At 42.4% G+C, this 13,738-nt stretch overlaps 1 protein-coding gene across 1 annotated transcript in view; it reads right to left on the reverse strand.

Annotated features, from left to right (window-relative positions):
* Positions 1-312: 312 nt before the first annotated feature.
* Positions 313-13,738, reverse strand: part of LOC113018664 (glucosidase 2 subunit beta-like) — a 169,566-nt gene continuing 156,140 nt past the window's right edge. Inside the window, exons 14-15 of the mRNA XM_026161957.2 lie at positions 4,486-4,585; positions 313-1,021 (exon numbers count right to left, since the gene is read on the reverse strand). Coding sequence (XP_026017742.1) covers positions 884-1,021; positions 4,486-4,585 — 238 coding nt within the window. The 3' untranslated portion in view covers positions 313-883. The remainder of the gene's footprint in view (positions 1,022-4,485; positions 4,586-13,738) is intronic.

Below are 13,738 nucleotides of genomic sequence, written 5' to 3' on the forward strand. Positions count from 1 at the left end.
TCAGAGGTTGCTCGGAGGTTGCCAACCAGTCTCTAGGCCTGTGTGACTGAAGCCTATAAGAGCTGGGTATTGTTGGTTTCAGGAGTAGTAAGATACATTTATTGGGAACTGTTTTCATCTGTGGAACGACACACATTTGGTACTGAATTGTTACAGTAAAGGGACTATAAATTATAAAGTACATGTTTACTGCAATGAGGAAAAATGTCAACCAGAGCGACAACTCTTTTGTTTTTTTTTGTTTTGTAGTTTTCACAGAATCATTTAGCTTTATGCTAAACTGCACCAGGAAACGGCTGAACATGCAGCTCCTTCTGGGAAGATCATCTGATTTATTTATAAGTTTCATTTGCTCAACATAAGAAACATACAACATATCCTCGATGTTAAGGAAGGCTATTTTTATAAGGCAGTCATTATAATGAAGAGCAAGGACACAGTCCTTTTATTTGTGCATATTACTGAGCAGTTATTTAAAACGGCAATTACATTAGCAGAAATGTGTTTAGACCCTACAATAGATTGGGTTTCACTTTCTCCCATTATTTACACAGTAATATTGCTTATTGCTGAGCATTGAGTGCAAACACTTACAGGGAATACACAGTAATGTTGAACACGTTGCGTTAACTAAATCATTCAGTAAATGCTCTATTTAGATATTAAAGTGTAACAGCAAGAAAGCAGCACTGTAACAATCAATGGAAACTAAAGTGGCTACTGAAAACCAGACTCTGACCTTAGCCAGACTGCCTTGGAAGTATATATGTTCTGACAACACAGATGTCAGAGGGGACCCTCAGGACCCCAGCCTGTCACCGCGGGCCAGCAGAAGAGAGGAAGGGGTCCAAGTTATTCTGGGCTAGGCCAGTAAGGGAATGGGTCACAGTTCACTGTGTATACCCTGCTGCTTTAGCACCGGCTGACAGGCCACAGGAGTCTGAAAGTCCATGATGTACTGGCATTTGCTGGGCTCTTTCACTGATCGCAAGGCTGTCTCCGTTCCGCATGTCAGTGTGACCTAGAAAAGCACAAAGAAAGAGAAGTTGAGGTTGAGAAGAGCCATTGTTAGCCTGAGTCAAGAGCCGTGGCAGTTTGATCACACAAAGGGAGCTGATTAAAGTTGACCTGCCACTTGTTTTACAACTTCTCTTAAAGTTTTGCGAAGAAGTGGGGCTTGCTACAAATGACAAAATTATACAGAAGGAACCGCTGACTTGTTGTGACTTTGCGTGAAGCAAAGTGTTTCTGTGAGTAAGAGCGAGCGTGGATTTATGGGACACCGCCGCTGTCGTCCCCGCGAGCGAACAGGACAGGGGGAGGATGCGATTACTGCTGTCACGACTTTAATAGGTGACTTTGACGCCCCCTGCAAGAGAGCGGAGGGGAAAACAACTTCTTTTACTTGGGAGTGGTTTCCATGGCAACCCCTCTCATCATTCAGCACCCTGAACAGACAATCCCTTTGGCGAACAAAAGCACCTGAAGAGGCAGAGATGGGAACCTGGCAGGTATTGTTGTGCAGAAGTTTCAGGCTAGTAGAAGTGGTGATTTGGCTTTGTCCCGTAGGGAGACTAAAATAGTCTTTTGTTATGTCACTTAGTATCTTGTCGCACTGAGATATTAAGTGGGTGTGCGCTGCTTGATGAGACAAAGTCTTTTCTGTCACGCTTGTCCATGAGTATTAGCGGTCTGGTTTTAATTTGCAGGTGAAGGAGCGATAGCTCAGTCTTGGTGGCGATTTATCCTTTGATACACTACATGTAATAATGTAAGACAGCAGTAGTAGAAAACACATCTTACGAGGAAGTGTGGAAGAATTGGTTGATTAACAGGCAGTTATGCAGCACTGTGGGAAATCCAGATCCATGGATTTTAGACTTTGGCCCATAAAAGGGACCACAGAGCAAGACAGATCGGATTCTGCATTAATTGTCTGGAAGCCCCTAAACCGTACATTTTACAGTGACGCCACAACACGTGATTAGTCACCGGGGCAGCTATAGCTCAGGACGTAGAGCAGGTTATCGATCAAATGAAGGTTTGGTGGTTCGATCCCTCGCTGCTCCAGTCTGCATACCGATGTATTCTTCATCATATGCTATGACTTGTTTTGGTCAGCTAGTTCTCCTCTGTGGGGATATGACCCTTGAAAGTTTTACAGTTTTCTTCACTGAAAACTTTCCTCGGTGAATGTAAAGCTTACAGCTAGGGCCAGAACAGGTGACCCTAAACTATCCCTATGGTATGCTGCAGGTAGGCTGGTGGGGGCTGCTGATCATGCACTGAGCATTTCTTCTTCACTCCCCATATGTTTTTACATCACTGCTGCTTCTCATTAAATGTTTTCTCTCTACCACAGCTTGTTTTGCCCAGTCTCCCTGTGCTCTGAACCCTCAATTGAATGGGTTGCAGTTTCTAACAGAGATTAAATGTGTTATTCAGCCCTGAAAATGTCAGCGCTGTACTTACGAGTGCTCAAAAATGCTGAGAAAAATAAGTCAAATAAAAGCACTAAAATTTCAAACCATGCTTAAGTACATGCAGGGCCTGTAATCTGCAAAAGCTTCATAGTATGAAAGTTAAATTTTGCAAACTCCCATTAAATATACTAAAAATATTATTCTGGAGGAAAAACACCCTCTGTGCTTTTCCTTTTTGATAAAACTCATAGTTAGAGCTGGATCGGGTGACCCTGAATCCTTACTGTAGTTTTGCTGCAATAAGCCTGGACTGCTAGGAGCTTCCCATGATGCACTGGTTCTTCTTCAGTCACTGTGTTTATACACCACTCTGGATTTAATCATTAGTGTTTATTAATCTCTGGCTTTTTCCTACAGTGTGTCTTTTGTCCTGGCTCCCTCTTCTCCTCCCCAACCAGTTGGGGCAGATAGCCGCCCCTCCCTGACCCTGGTTCTGCCAGAGGTCACGGGGGTCATGTGATTGTCAGGGTTTTTGTCTATATTATTGTAGGGTCTTTGCCTTATAATATAAATAGCCTTGAGGTGACTGCTGTTGTGTTCTTGTTGGCTTAGGTTTTCTCTTCAAACTCTTAAAACAAGTGGTTTGGTCACCTGTTCAGGGGTTTATTACCCACGTATTTAGCAACGCTAACCCACACTCAGAGTTCAGCAGTTCATTCTGTGACTACAATACTGTCAAAATCACAGTCAGTGCCGCAAAAAGCAGATCGCAAATGTAATAATCTGGAATTATCCATGAATGAGTCAATGAACGGAGCTGGTTTAGATCCGGCTGTGGTAGCTGTAGCTCGTGCTTAATGACCACCGACACAGAATTAATAACTGAAAGAGTTGAGTTCACCTTTCCCCACAGACACACAAGATAAACTGTGCACCGCTTGAATTTGGATTACCCCAATATCCACCAGCAAAACAATGCATCACTGGCGCCTTTTCTCCAGCATACATGATGGTACGCTGCAATGAAAGAGTGTGCTACCCAAAGCTGAGGTTCAGCCTTTCAAATATAATGAGCGTCTACTTCTGACAAGACTTTATTTATGCCGTCTGCGCAGAGTTAGGGGGTCGTATCAAAGGACTTCAATTTAGTGTTTTCAAAGGGGGGCCTGGATGGCATGAGTACATGCATTTGCAAATGACATTTATTGGACTGATTTGAGGAGGGGGGCCAGGCACAGAAAACCAGATGATTAAATGTCCTTTATTTTTAACTGAGCAAATTTCTCACACACAAATGCAAATGGATGTCATAAAGACTGGCTGAGAGAGGGCATGATGCTGGGAATATGTCGAAGAGGAGAATGCTGCAGAAGAATGCAAACGGAGCAGCAACATTAACCATGAAAACCAGTGCAGACTGACAAAGAGTGTGCGTGTCGGGGGGGTAAGTCACTTTCAATCACTTGGCTCTGGACATAACATATTTTTGCCAGGCTGCTGAGCACGCCATGAGGACTGATTGACTCGATCCTGATTGTTGAAATGCTCATGCCCGGGATGAGGCAGACCGGGACACAGATCTCATTTTATTTCCTGGTTAACAGAAGGAGCTCAGTTTGCCTGTTTCCTTTAGTTTTCTCTTAGTGCAGTGTCCATTTACCCCGCTCTGACTTGGCGTCGAGTCAAGTGTTCATCTTGTTGCTTTCCCTAGAACTACAATAAGATTTGCAGCCTTGCCTGCATGTGCAGGGTGGTAGCTCTGCTCCTGGTACCCTGCTTATAAAACAAGAGGAAACATTAGTGTAATTACTAAATTATTCTCCAACTGAATTCAAATAAAAATAGGCTCTCTATCCCATCTTTTATTTTGGGTGGAGTTATAATGAGTTGTGCACAGCCTTCATCCTTCCATCTGCTTGTCTGACAGTCTGTCAGTGTGTGCGTATACCATTTGTTCATTTGAATATCTGTTATTCATGTCTGCCTCTTGGTGCTCTCATTACTGTAAGAGGGTTTGGGCTGTAAAGGATGATTAAAGATATATACAGTTTGTTGTGCTTACTGTAGTACTGCGTGAACCTCCTTGCCAGCAGGGCTCTCCATTCTCATAGACCATCTGACTGTAGTGGTTCTTTGGCTTTCCTGTCCACATCCCCCACATCCTGAAAAATGTTAAAAATGAAATGACGTAAGACATAATATATGTTATTTTACTTACAGGTACAGTGTGTAAAATGTCACCACTAGATGTCAGTGCATCGCCGATTGCATTCAACAGAGTTCTGTTTGCTTTCTCCTTCAAATTTAAGTGCATTATTGTCGTTACGGTGGCTGCTGCAGGACAAACATGTTTTAGTCAGCCGAGAGAGAGAATTATTTAGATTGTACCCCATGTATCCAACAGGCACATCGTGTAAAAACACATTTTTAGTACAAACTATATTTGAATAATATCAACACTTTACAATAAATCGGGAATTTAAAAAAACATCAATTAAATATTTTGCAGTATTTTATGTTTTCACCCTCCCGAGCAGTGATGGGAATAACGACGTTACTTTTTTCAGTAACGAGTAATCTAACTTATTACTATCGTTACAACGCCGTTACCGTTACTAACTAGAAAATGCGGTGCAGTTGCGTTACTGTTTTTCAACAAACAGACGGCTGAAGCTGTGTTCAGCTTACTGCACCTTATATCAGTTGCACGGAAGTCGCTGTAAGTAATCTGGGCGCTACAGCTTTAAGCAGCTGTGCGCGCTCCCGCGGACGGTAATCACGATCACTGCCCCCTTAGCCTGGAGCTAAGGGGGCAAAACAATCACATGAGTGCTGCTGTTGGACTGAGGAAGAATAAAGTAGTCGTGGTAAGCCAATCACATGACCACTTCAAGATGACAAAGCAACAAGGTGATATATACCAGTTTTTAAATTGTGTTGATAGGCCACGTCGGGAGATTTGGCTGTTTAGGAAGAGCGGGAAGTTTTAGGGGTGACGGCAAGAGAGAGAGAGAGCGAGTGGACAGAAATATTCGGAGTGGCACAAATAATTTGTGGCATCTTATTGAATGCAGAACAGCTGATTGTTATCTAAATAGTTTGAAATGGTTATTAAAAAAAGAGGGTAAAAGGTGAATGGCTGCAAATAACTTTGTTTACAAAACTTGTGCATATGATTTTAAAATTGACAATTTCTATTAGTTAGTTATAGTTATAAAATATGATTCAATAAACATATTTGTGGTTGTTACAGTGAAAAATAGAACTTTTTCTACTCAGATTTTAAGTTTTTGTCTGATTTTAGATCAATTGTGTTAATACAGTACATCAAAATGAAAACATAACTGTAAATTCAGACACGTGAGGTTGTGCTGAAAAGAATGATACCAAACAAAGCAAAATAAATAGTTTTTAAAGGTGAAATGTGGAGGGAAAATCAAAAGTAGTTAAAAATGGCCAATTATACCCTGGACCCCAGAGGGTTAGACTTTTTTTTTAAAGTAACACAATAGTTACTTTTCAAGTAATTAATTACTTTTAGAATCTTGTAACAGTTACTAACTCAGTTACTTTTTTGAAGAAGTAACTAGCAACTATAATTAATTACCTTTTCAAAGTAACTTCCCAACACTGCTCCCGAGTCTACAGCTTTGGCCACTGCTCATCAGTAGTGACTGTATTCCAATAATAAAGAGTCTGGCTCCACCACAGAGTCTACTGCTTCCTAGGTAGGCTGTCAGTCCACTGTTTACCTCAGCTGCCTATGCCGGGTCAAAAACAGCCGTGTCTATAATGATTGATACGACTCAATGAGTCAGTGACGCTTACTTCTGTCTGATGATATTGATACTGAAGATATCGTGGGCTTTTCTGTCAGTAAGCGCTGCTGTTATTGTCGCTGTTAGCTAGCGTTGCTGAAACGGTTTTTGAAATGGATCTAACGCTGGATCTTAGTGAATGATGCTTGGTAAACTTAGCTGGCTGCTGTTTAGTCAGCTTGCTTTTCAGCTGTCCAGAGATGGGAGGGTCACAGGAGTAATCTGATTTATCTAATTTGGTAATAAGCACATTTTTTGTGTTAGAACTCGAACTTCAGTTCAGGAGATGAGGCCTGAGGTGAAGAGGAAGCGGTTGACATTTTGATGCCAGTGACGTTGTCTTTTTCCTTCGTGTTTTTCCTTCTTTGGCGAAGCGGACCTCTTCTCCATAAAAGTAAAACACAAGTAAGATTCCTCATATTTTGAAGGTTCAGTGAATGTTCCTCCACTACAAGTGGACACCTTCGAGTTCCCCTCTGCATTTCGAATATTACATATTTGACCACCTCTAGTCACATAGGTAAAACACAAATGGGTGGAAGGGCAATGTCCACCTCGGCCACTGTGTTCAAGATGACGGGGCAACATGACAGCGTCTTCAAAAGAGCGCCCACTTGTATGTATTTTTAATAGATGTTTTTGAGAACACATCAATTAATTAAACACTAATCAATGTATATTTGAATATAATATTATTTTTTCTATTAAATAACCTAAAAAAACGACTTAATGCACCTTTAAGTTTGTGCATGTGTGTCTTAAAAATGGTCTTTTAAGAGTTAACCAGGACCAACTCCGCCAAAAAAAACACAACTTTTTTCCTTTTTTGTGAACACCACTCAGTTGGCTTATTGAAAAACACTTTCTCTCAGCGAAAATAAAAAGCTGGCAAGATGGGCAGCCTGGCAGTGCCCTTGTTTGGTTCCTGGCACAGGCAATCACATCCCCTCTCCTGTTCAACAATGGAGGGGAAATATTAATTACCGTTTTGTCAGAATTAATACTGTGTGCAGGAGGGAAGGAGAAGAGGAAAACAGAGAAGCCTATCTCGAATGAGGCTGTGCCTGCCCAGTGCTAGCTAATTACATTCTCACCAAACATTTCAAGGGGAGTTATGAAAACCAAAGCAAACCAGGGTGCCAGTGGACTCCATCCAACACAGTAGTGACAGATGCCATTTCATTATGTTTTTACTGGCTAACTTCCTCTGATCTTTTGTTGAGCTCGAGCAGCTTCTTTGAGGTGGTGTCAACTGTAGCGGCGCTGGTGGTAAGCACTGATTTTTTTAAAAAAAGATTGTAATCCTGTTGAGGGGGTGGAGGGGGAGTCTCGGTGCATGACTGACTGAAGATTTTATTGAAATATGTCTTGCTCTGATCTCTTGCCTTCTTGTTCCAGCTAGGAACTATTTTCCTGTCAAGACAAAGCACGAGTAATAGAATCAATCTTTGCCTCACTTTCCGGAAAACACACAGCAAATGGGGAAAAATAAACCTGCAGCCCCTCCCCCCTCTAATGGCTTGTTGGTCTTCTATTAATCAGCCAAGATAAAGAGCTGCAAAAAGCTATAAATTCAAAGTATCGTTTTAATTTGCACAAGTGCATCTGTCACCAATCCTGTCACAAGGACCCAGCCCTTGATCAATGTGCTTGCACTGACGCAGGGGATTAACATAGCAAGAGCTGCTCTGAGTATTGCGTTTAGTATTATGAAGGCTAATCTGCTTTATTTCATGACCTATTATAATATTTTTATTGGTGGTCCTAATTGATCTCAGTAGGATATTACGCTGACAGCTTGACATTGAGTAAAGTGCATTGCTCTTAAGCTCAACAACAACAAAAATTTGTTAGTTTTTTCGTTTTTGACCCAAGTTACCATAAATCTTAAACGACACACATGAAATAATAATAATTGTTATTATAGTCATAATGAGAGGCTGTAAACAAATAAAGGACTCTCTATTCTGGGTGTTTAAGTTGTTTCCAAGAAACAAACCTTTGACCTTGACAAGAGAAAATATGGAGTGATCTGATTTCAAAAACACTCTCCTGCTCGTACGGACACACGGCCGTCTTCAGGTCCCTGAGTGTGACTTTTCTGCTCTCCTTGATGCGCATGGCTTATTTAAGACGCCCGAACGGGTCAGTCGAAGGTGAATTGCTCACACAAGTGGGAGCCGGCTCGGGACCGAGCGCCTCGCCTGTTTCCTTCGAGCCTGTTTGATTGGGTTTTAGCACTCAGTTAGCATCAGGAGGCCCTCGAATGGATTGCTGTCAGGGCCGGCAGACATGCCAAGTGGAGAAAGCGACAGCGCTCCTGCTCTCGTTGCGAGTTGACCGGCGATCCCTTGCGCATCACTTCTGCGCCGGCTCATCCATCGCGACCTCCTCCAGCCCCCCAACCCCCCTAACACGCACACACAGCTCATTCCCTCGCCTCACCTTCTTTCACTTCCTTCCTTAATCTCCATTCTCACTCTGTCAGCTCTCTGTCGTGCCCCAGGAGGCGGCATAGGCCCCCGTCAATTAGGCTTGAGTTATTGCTGAGATATAGCCAACACAATCCAGTGTTCCAGTCGGGAGATGGAATCTTATTGACAGATCATTCCCCGTAATAATACCTACTCGCAGTCGGTATTGGCAGGCCGTTTTATAAAGCCATTCCACACTTATCAACAGACTAGTGCACTGCCAGGTGTTCACACCTGTGTAAAGAAGCTTAATTTCAAGACACCAGGGTGCATAAACATTACTATATGTTACTCTGACCCCGTGACAGACAATATAGCTGAACCCAAATGTGCAAATTGACCCCTCTGGCTCAGTGACAACTTCATTTTCTCATCCAATTTGTCACAGTTTGGCTTTAAGCTGCAGCCATGACACAAATCATGCTCGCTCACACTTGTAGCAGCAGGGTCAGTCTCCTTAAATGATCTGCTTTACTATATGTATTTTCTTGTTGGCTGATCTACTGCACCTGTTTGAACAGAGCTACAGAGATTCCAAACATTATTATTCAAACAGCGACGAGAAACAAACAAAAAAACCAGACGTCTTTTTCTGGTTTTAGAAGAATAGCGTGGATGAACATATTTTGAGTATGTAAATAGATTAGCGCTGCCAGCGGAGGGTAGAAATCCATTTCCAACCACAGGAAACGAGGGTCCACAAAGCCAGACTTCCTTTTTAATGATTAATGATGGAAGATATTGAAGCCATGCTCTTTTTCAGGCTTAAAACGTCCACAATCTTATTTCCAGATATCTGCGTTACAATCCTTTCTTTGTCTGGCCTCTCTTAATGCTATAAAAGGCACCTTCCATCAAAGATAAACCTGTAATAGCAGCGTATCCGGCCAGCTAAAACTATTATCCATACATCTAGTTTGCATTGCTGGTGAGATGGTAAGCCTCGGAGAATCCAGACATGCCTCTTACCCGTGCACATTAGGGAGCCAATTTCATTTAATTTGGTCTCCACTAAGGTGTGATATCTATTGATATACTGAAAAGCAGGTGGAGTTGTGATTTCATTTAATCCAGTGCCCACAAACAGGCCTGCTGTGTGTGTTTATATGTATATATTAGAAACGATGGGGGTGGGACTACAATATGTTGTTGATTATCAAAACTGTCACTTCAGGAATTTGAAACAATACTTTATAGCTGTCAGAGCAGTTTTTTTTTTTTGTTTTAATATATATAATCTAATCCTCATGAAGAGTAATTAGCATTAAAAGAGCTGATTAGGCCCCTTTTCTTCTTCTGATAATGACTTGAGCTGATATAAGCTCCTCTTATTTCTCAAAAATGATGTGGTCGCCAGCGATTCTGTTTTAAACTTCATCGCAGTGCTAATCCGTATGCCTCGAGTGATAAATCCCGAAGATCCACGGCTAATCTCGCTCAACAATGACAGGAGAGTTACCCCCTCTGATACAGCCACAAATCAGCCTTTCAGAAGCAATTATCATTTTGGACAACTCTACTCTGGTGCTGAAACACCCTGCAGATACCGAGCGGGGGGAGAATCTGGGCCAGAAGTGTATTTTTGCATGCCTTAATGGGCATGTCAGTGTGTGAGACCCCAGGCCTTCACTGGAGAAGACCATCAGGAAGAGAAGACCACGGTGGCCTCTTTTAGAATCTTTCCTCAACTATTTTTGCCTACAGAGGTTTCTTTGTATCTATGTAGACATTAGAAAGCTGAAGTCAGTGACACGAAGCATCAACCAATGCATTAAAACCAAACTATGCTTCACATACAGTTAAATGAAAAAGAAAGTAACCCTCCTTCTCTATCGCGACATACGTGAAACTTTAATCATAACATGTTACATCATTATTAAGGCAGTGTAGGATCATCTTGACAGAGAACCGAAAAAAAGGCAGAAACAACAACAAGTTGTGTGAAGGTGCGGTCATACTAAATAGAGACTTTTAGAATTCTGTTTTTGTCTACCCATCCATCCATTCGCTTCCGCTTATCCTTTTCAGCCTATCCCAGCTGTCTTATGGCGAGAATCGGGGTACACTTGGAGAGGTCGCAGGGCTAACATATAGACGGAGACAACCAATCGCACTCACATTCACTCCCCCATTCATACTTATGGGCAATTTAGTGTTTCCAATTAACCTAACCCCACTAAGTGCATGTCTTTGGACTGTGGGAGGAAGTACCCGGGGAGAACCCACACAGTCATACAAAGGACGCATGCTTAAATACCATTGGTTATAACAGTTAAAGGGCACATAGTGCAAGTTTCCAGCAAATGACTAAAACCAAATTCAACAGTCGGTTAAATCTCTCGTTAGACTCTCCAGTTTAGACTTTACTTTGATAAGTGGAAGTTCAATCACTTTTTTTCTCTTAAGACAAAATAAGTATGAGTTTTCAATAAAAAACTCATACTGGTATTCTTCAAAATGCAATCCTCTCTTCTACAAATGGCTTTCATGTGAGCGCCGTGATTAAACATGATGACTTTCACTACCGACAGAACGAGAAAGTCTTGATTGAATCTGCAGTGTTTCAGAATGAAGAGTATTTAATGACCACGTGCTTGAAGCCACAAATATTCGCGGCTATTTTAGGTTCTCACTGGGCTTAGTCGAGGTTAGTGAAAGATTGTAGTTCATTAAAAACAAAGTGAACACAAAGACACCTAAAAAAGGACGTGTTTACTTTTACATTTACTCAAAGGACAAGCTACAAAAACGCAGCAGAGACATTAAACAATCAGGTAGCAATTACATCTCACTGCAAGCGTGTCTGGCAACAAGAAACAGTCGAATTAAAACACAACCGTCACGCCAATTTACCGACAGATAAACGGCTTCAGAGGCGACTCCCATCAGTTTCTGTTACAGAGAGCATCGACATCAAGCCCGCTCCTTCAGAAGCGCTCTATTCATTTGCAGCCATGAAGCGACAGGAACTGTCACATCAGATATGCCAGCTCAGCGTCAAATTACTCATAAAAACTTCTTCAACAACCGGCTCCTTACACTGAATCCTCACCACCTGCAGTACTAATGAAATACAGTACCTATGTTAAGATGGTGTAATGTCTGCGCTTATTACTGTCACCTTCCCACTGTAGCATCCACTCATTAGCTGCCGCAGCAAATGAATTATACCTCACAGCTATGCTTTTTGCTGCTTTAACACGGGGTCTGGAGCAGCACGTTAGTCCCCTCACTATGCAGTTAATGCCGTAATCATTTACAGCATGAGAGGGGCCAGGGCACCGGCAGGTAGAGAGAGTAATTTGGACGCTGGTGGTTTAATTTGGATTTTGCGAAACGGCGCCATAAAATGGAAAAGAGGGGAAAAAGAAAAGGTTTCATCTCGTAGCAAATCAGCAGAAGCAGCAGCAGGCATTGCTATAACCTTTACTTCCTCATGTCAGGTCACCAATCAGAGAGCAGCCTTCTGAGATGAGCCCATGCACTGTCATTACTGTGCCAGTCACTGACACTCCTCTCACCCTCCGACCACCCACGGTGCCCAGCACCTTAATAAATAATTCATAGGCAAAGGAACCTGTGAAGGGCACATGCTCAGTCAGGGCTTTGCTTTCCATTTGTTTCACATGACTGACACACAAAGAAGACACATTGCCTTTTTTCAAGCATATTTGCGATGCAAGTTTTCAGAACCGGACTGAGATGCATCGTTACGCGTAACGGCGTACGAACGAACTCACCTTCAGCACGCGGGCTACGTGAAGACACGCTTCTTTGTTCTGCCGCACACTTCTCCTAAGGTGGAGCGCGCTGACCCACGTCATCGCTGTGGAATTGTAAAACACGACAGGCGCGGCGAGTTGCGTTTTGCATTCGCCGCACAGACGGCACGCCGAGGCCATTTTATGCGCGGTTATGAAGCAGAGTCGGGGTGCATATTTCATCAACACCTCCTGACAGATATGAATCAGGGCTGATGTCAAACCCAAATCAGTATTCTGTTAACAGCTCACTTGTGCCTCATTAACGACTGGGCTAGATGTTGCCATGACTACCCAGCAGAAAGGCCATCGGGGGTTCACAGTGTCAGCTCCCCACTCCCCATCACTTTAACCCTCTCCTCAGACACACAAGAGTCATTACCCCTTGATAGCGCGTGGGCTGTTAAGTGCAGGGACCATATATCATAAAAACATTAGGAACAGATATATATATTTATATATAGGTCTTTCATTTCTTATATCAGTGAGGGTGTTATATAAATGAATTCCTGTATCTGCCTGGCTGTCAGAGTGGGCTGCACTAGTGTACTATTGTATGATCCTGCGGGCTGCAATGTTTCCAGGTAAAGAGGGCCCCTCTCCTCACTAATGGCACTCCAGCGAATGACCTTGACAGCTTGAAAACGAGCACATTAAGTAGAACACTTAAATGTATAATTATGCACTTGTTCCAGTGGAACTGTCGTTGCTCTGTAGGTTAAATCATTATGGCTTAGATAAGATGAAACAAATAAATAATTAAAATAAATACTTTTTTTTTTTTTTTTTTTTTTACCCGCTCTCTCTCTCTCTCCTCCACAACTGCCTATCAAAACAATTAAGGGATTGGCTTTGATATGAACACATGAAAGGGAGCATCCCTGCACTCATTAAGTGAGCGCATAAAAATATAGAAGAGCGGAGCAACAGTCATTAGTCTTTTTGCCACGCGTGGATATGCAGCGCGCCTACTTTCCACGTGACGGGTCGACTATTATGCATTAACGCTGAACTCGCTTGCAACAAGAAACTTTGCAAATAATTTTTAAAAAAGGGGAAATATTAGCTCTAGAAAAAGGTGAGAGTTCTTCAAAAGGATCGTCCTGCTGTAAATATAACCCAGGTGCGATGTCGAGCGTACGGAGACATTGTAATGCCGCTAAGTTCTAACAATAAACAAGTTATATTTGCTCGCATATAAGCGAACCACCTGCAGCAGCACGGTGGGTGTTGAAGGACTAAACACTATGCCATAACATTAG

Source organism: Astatotilapia calliptera, chromosome 3, assembly GCF_964374335.1.
Source record: "Astatotilapia calliptera chromosome 3, fAstCal68.1, whole genome shotgun sequence".
NCBI classification, from domain to species: domain Eukaryota; kingdom Metazoa; phylum Chordata; class Actinopteri; order Cichliformes; family Cichlidae; genus Astatotilapia; species Astatotilapia calliptera.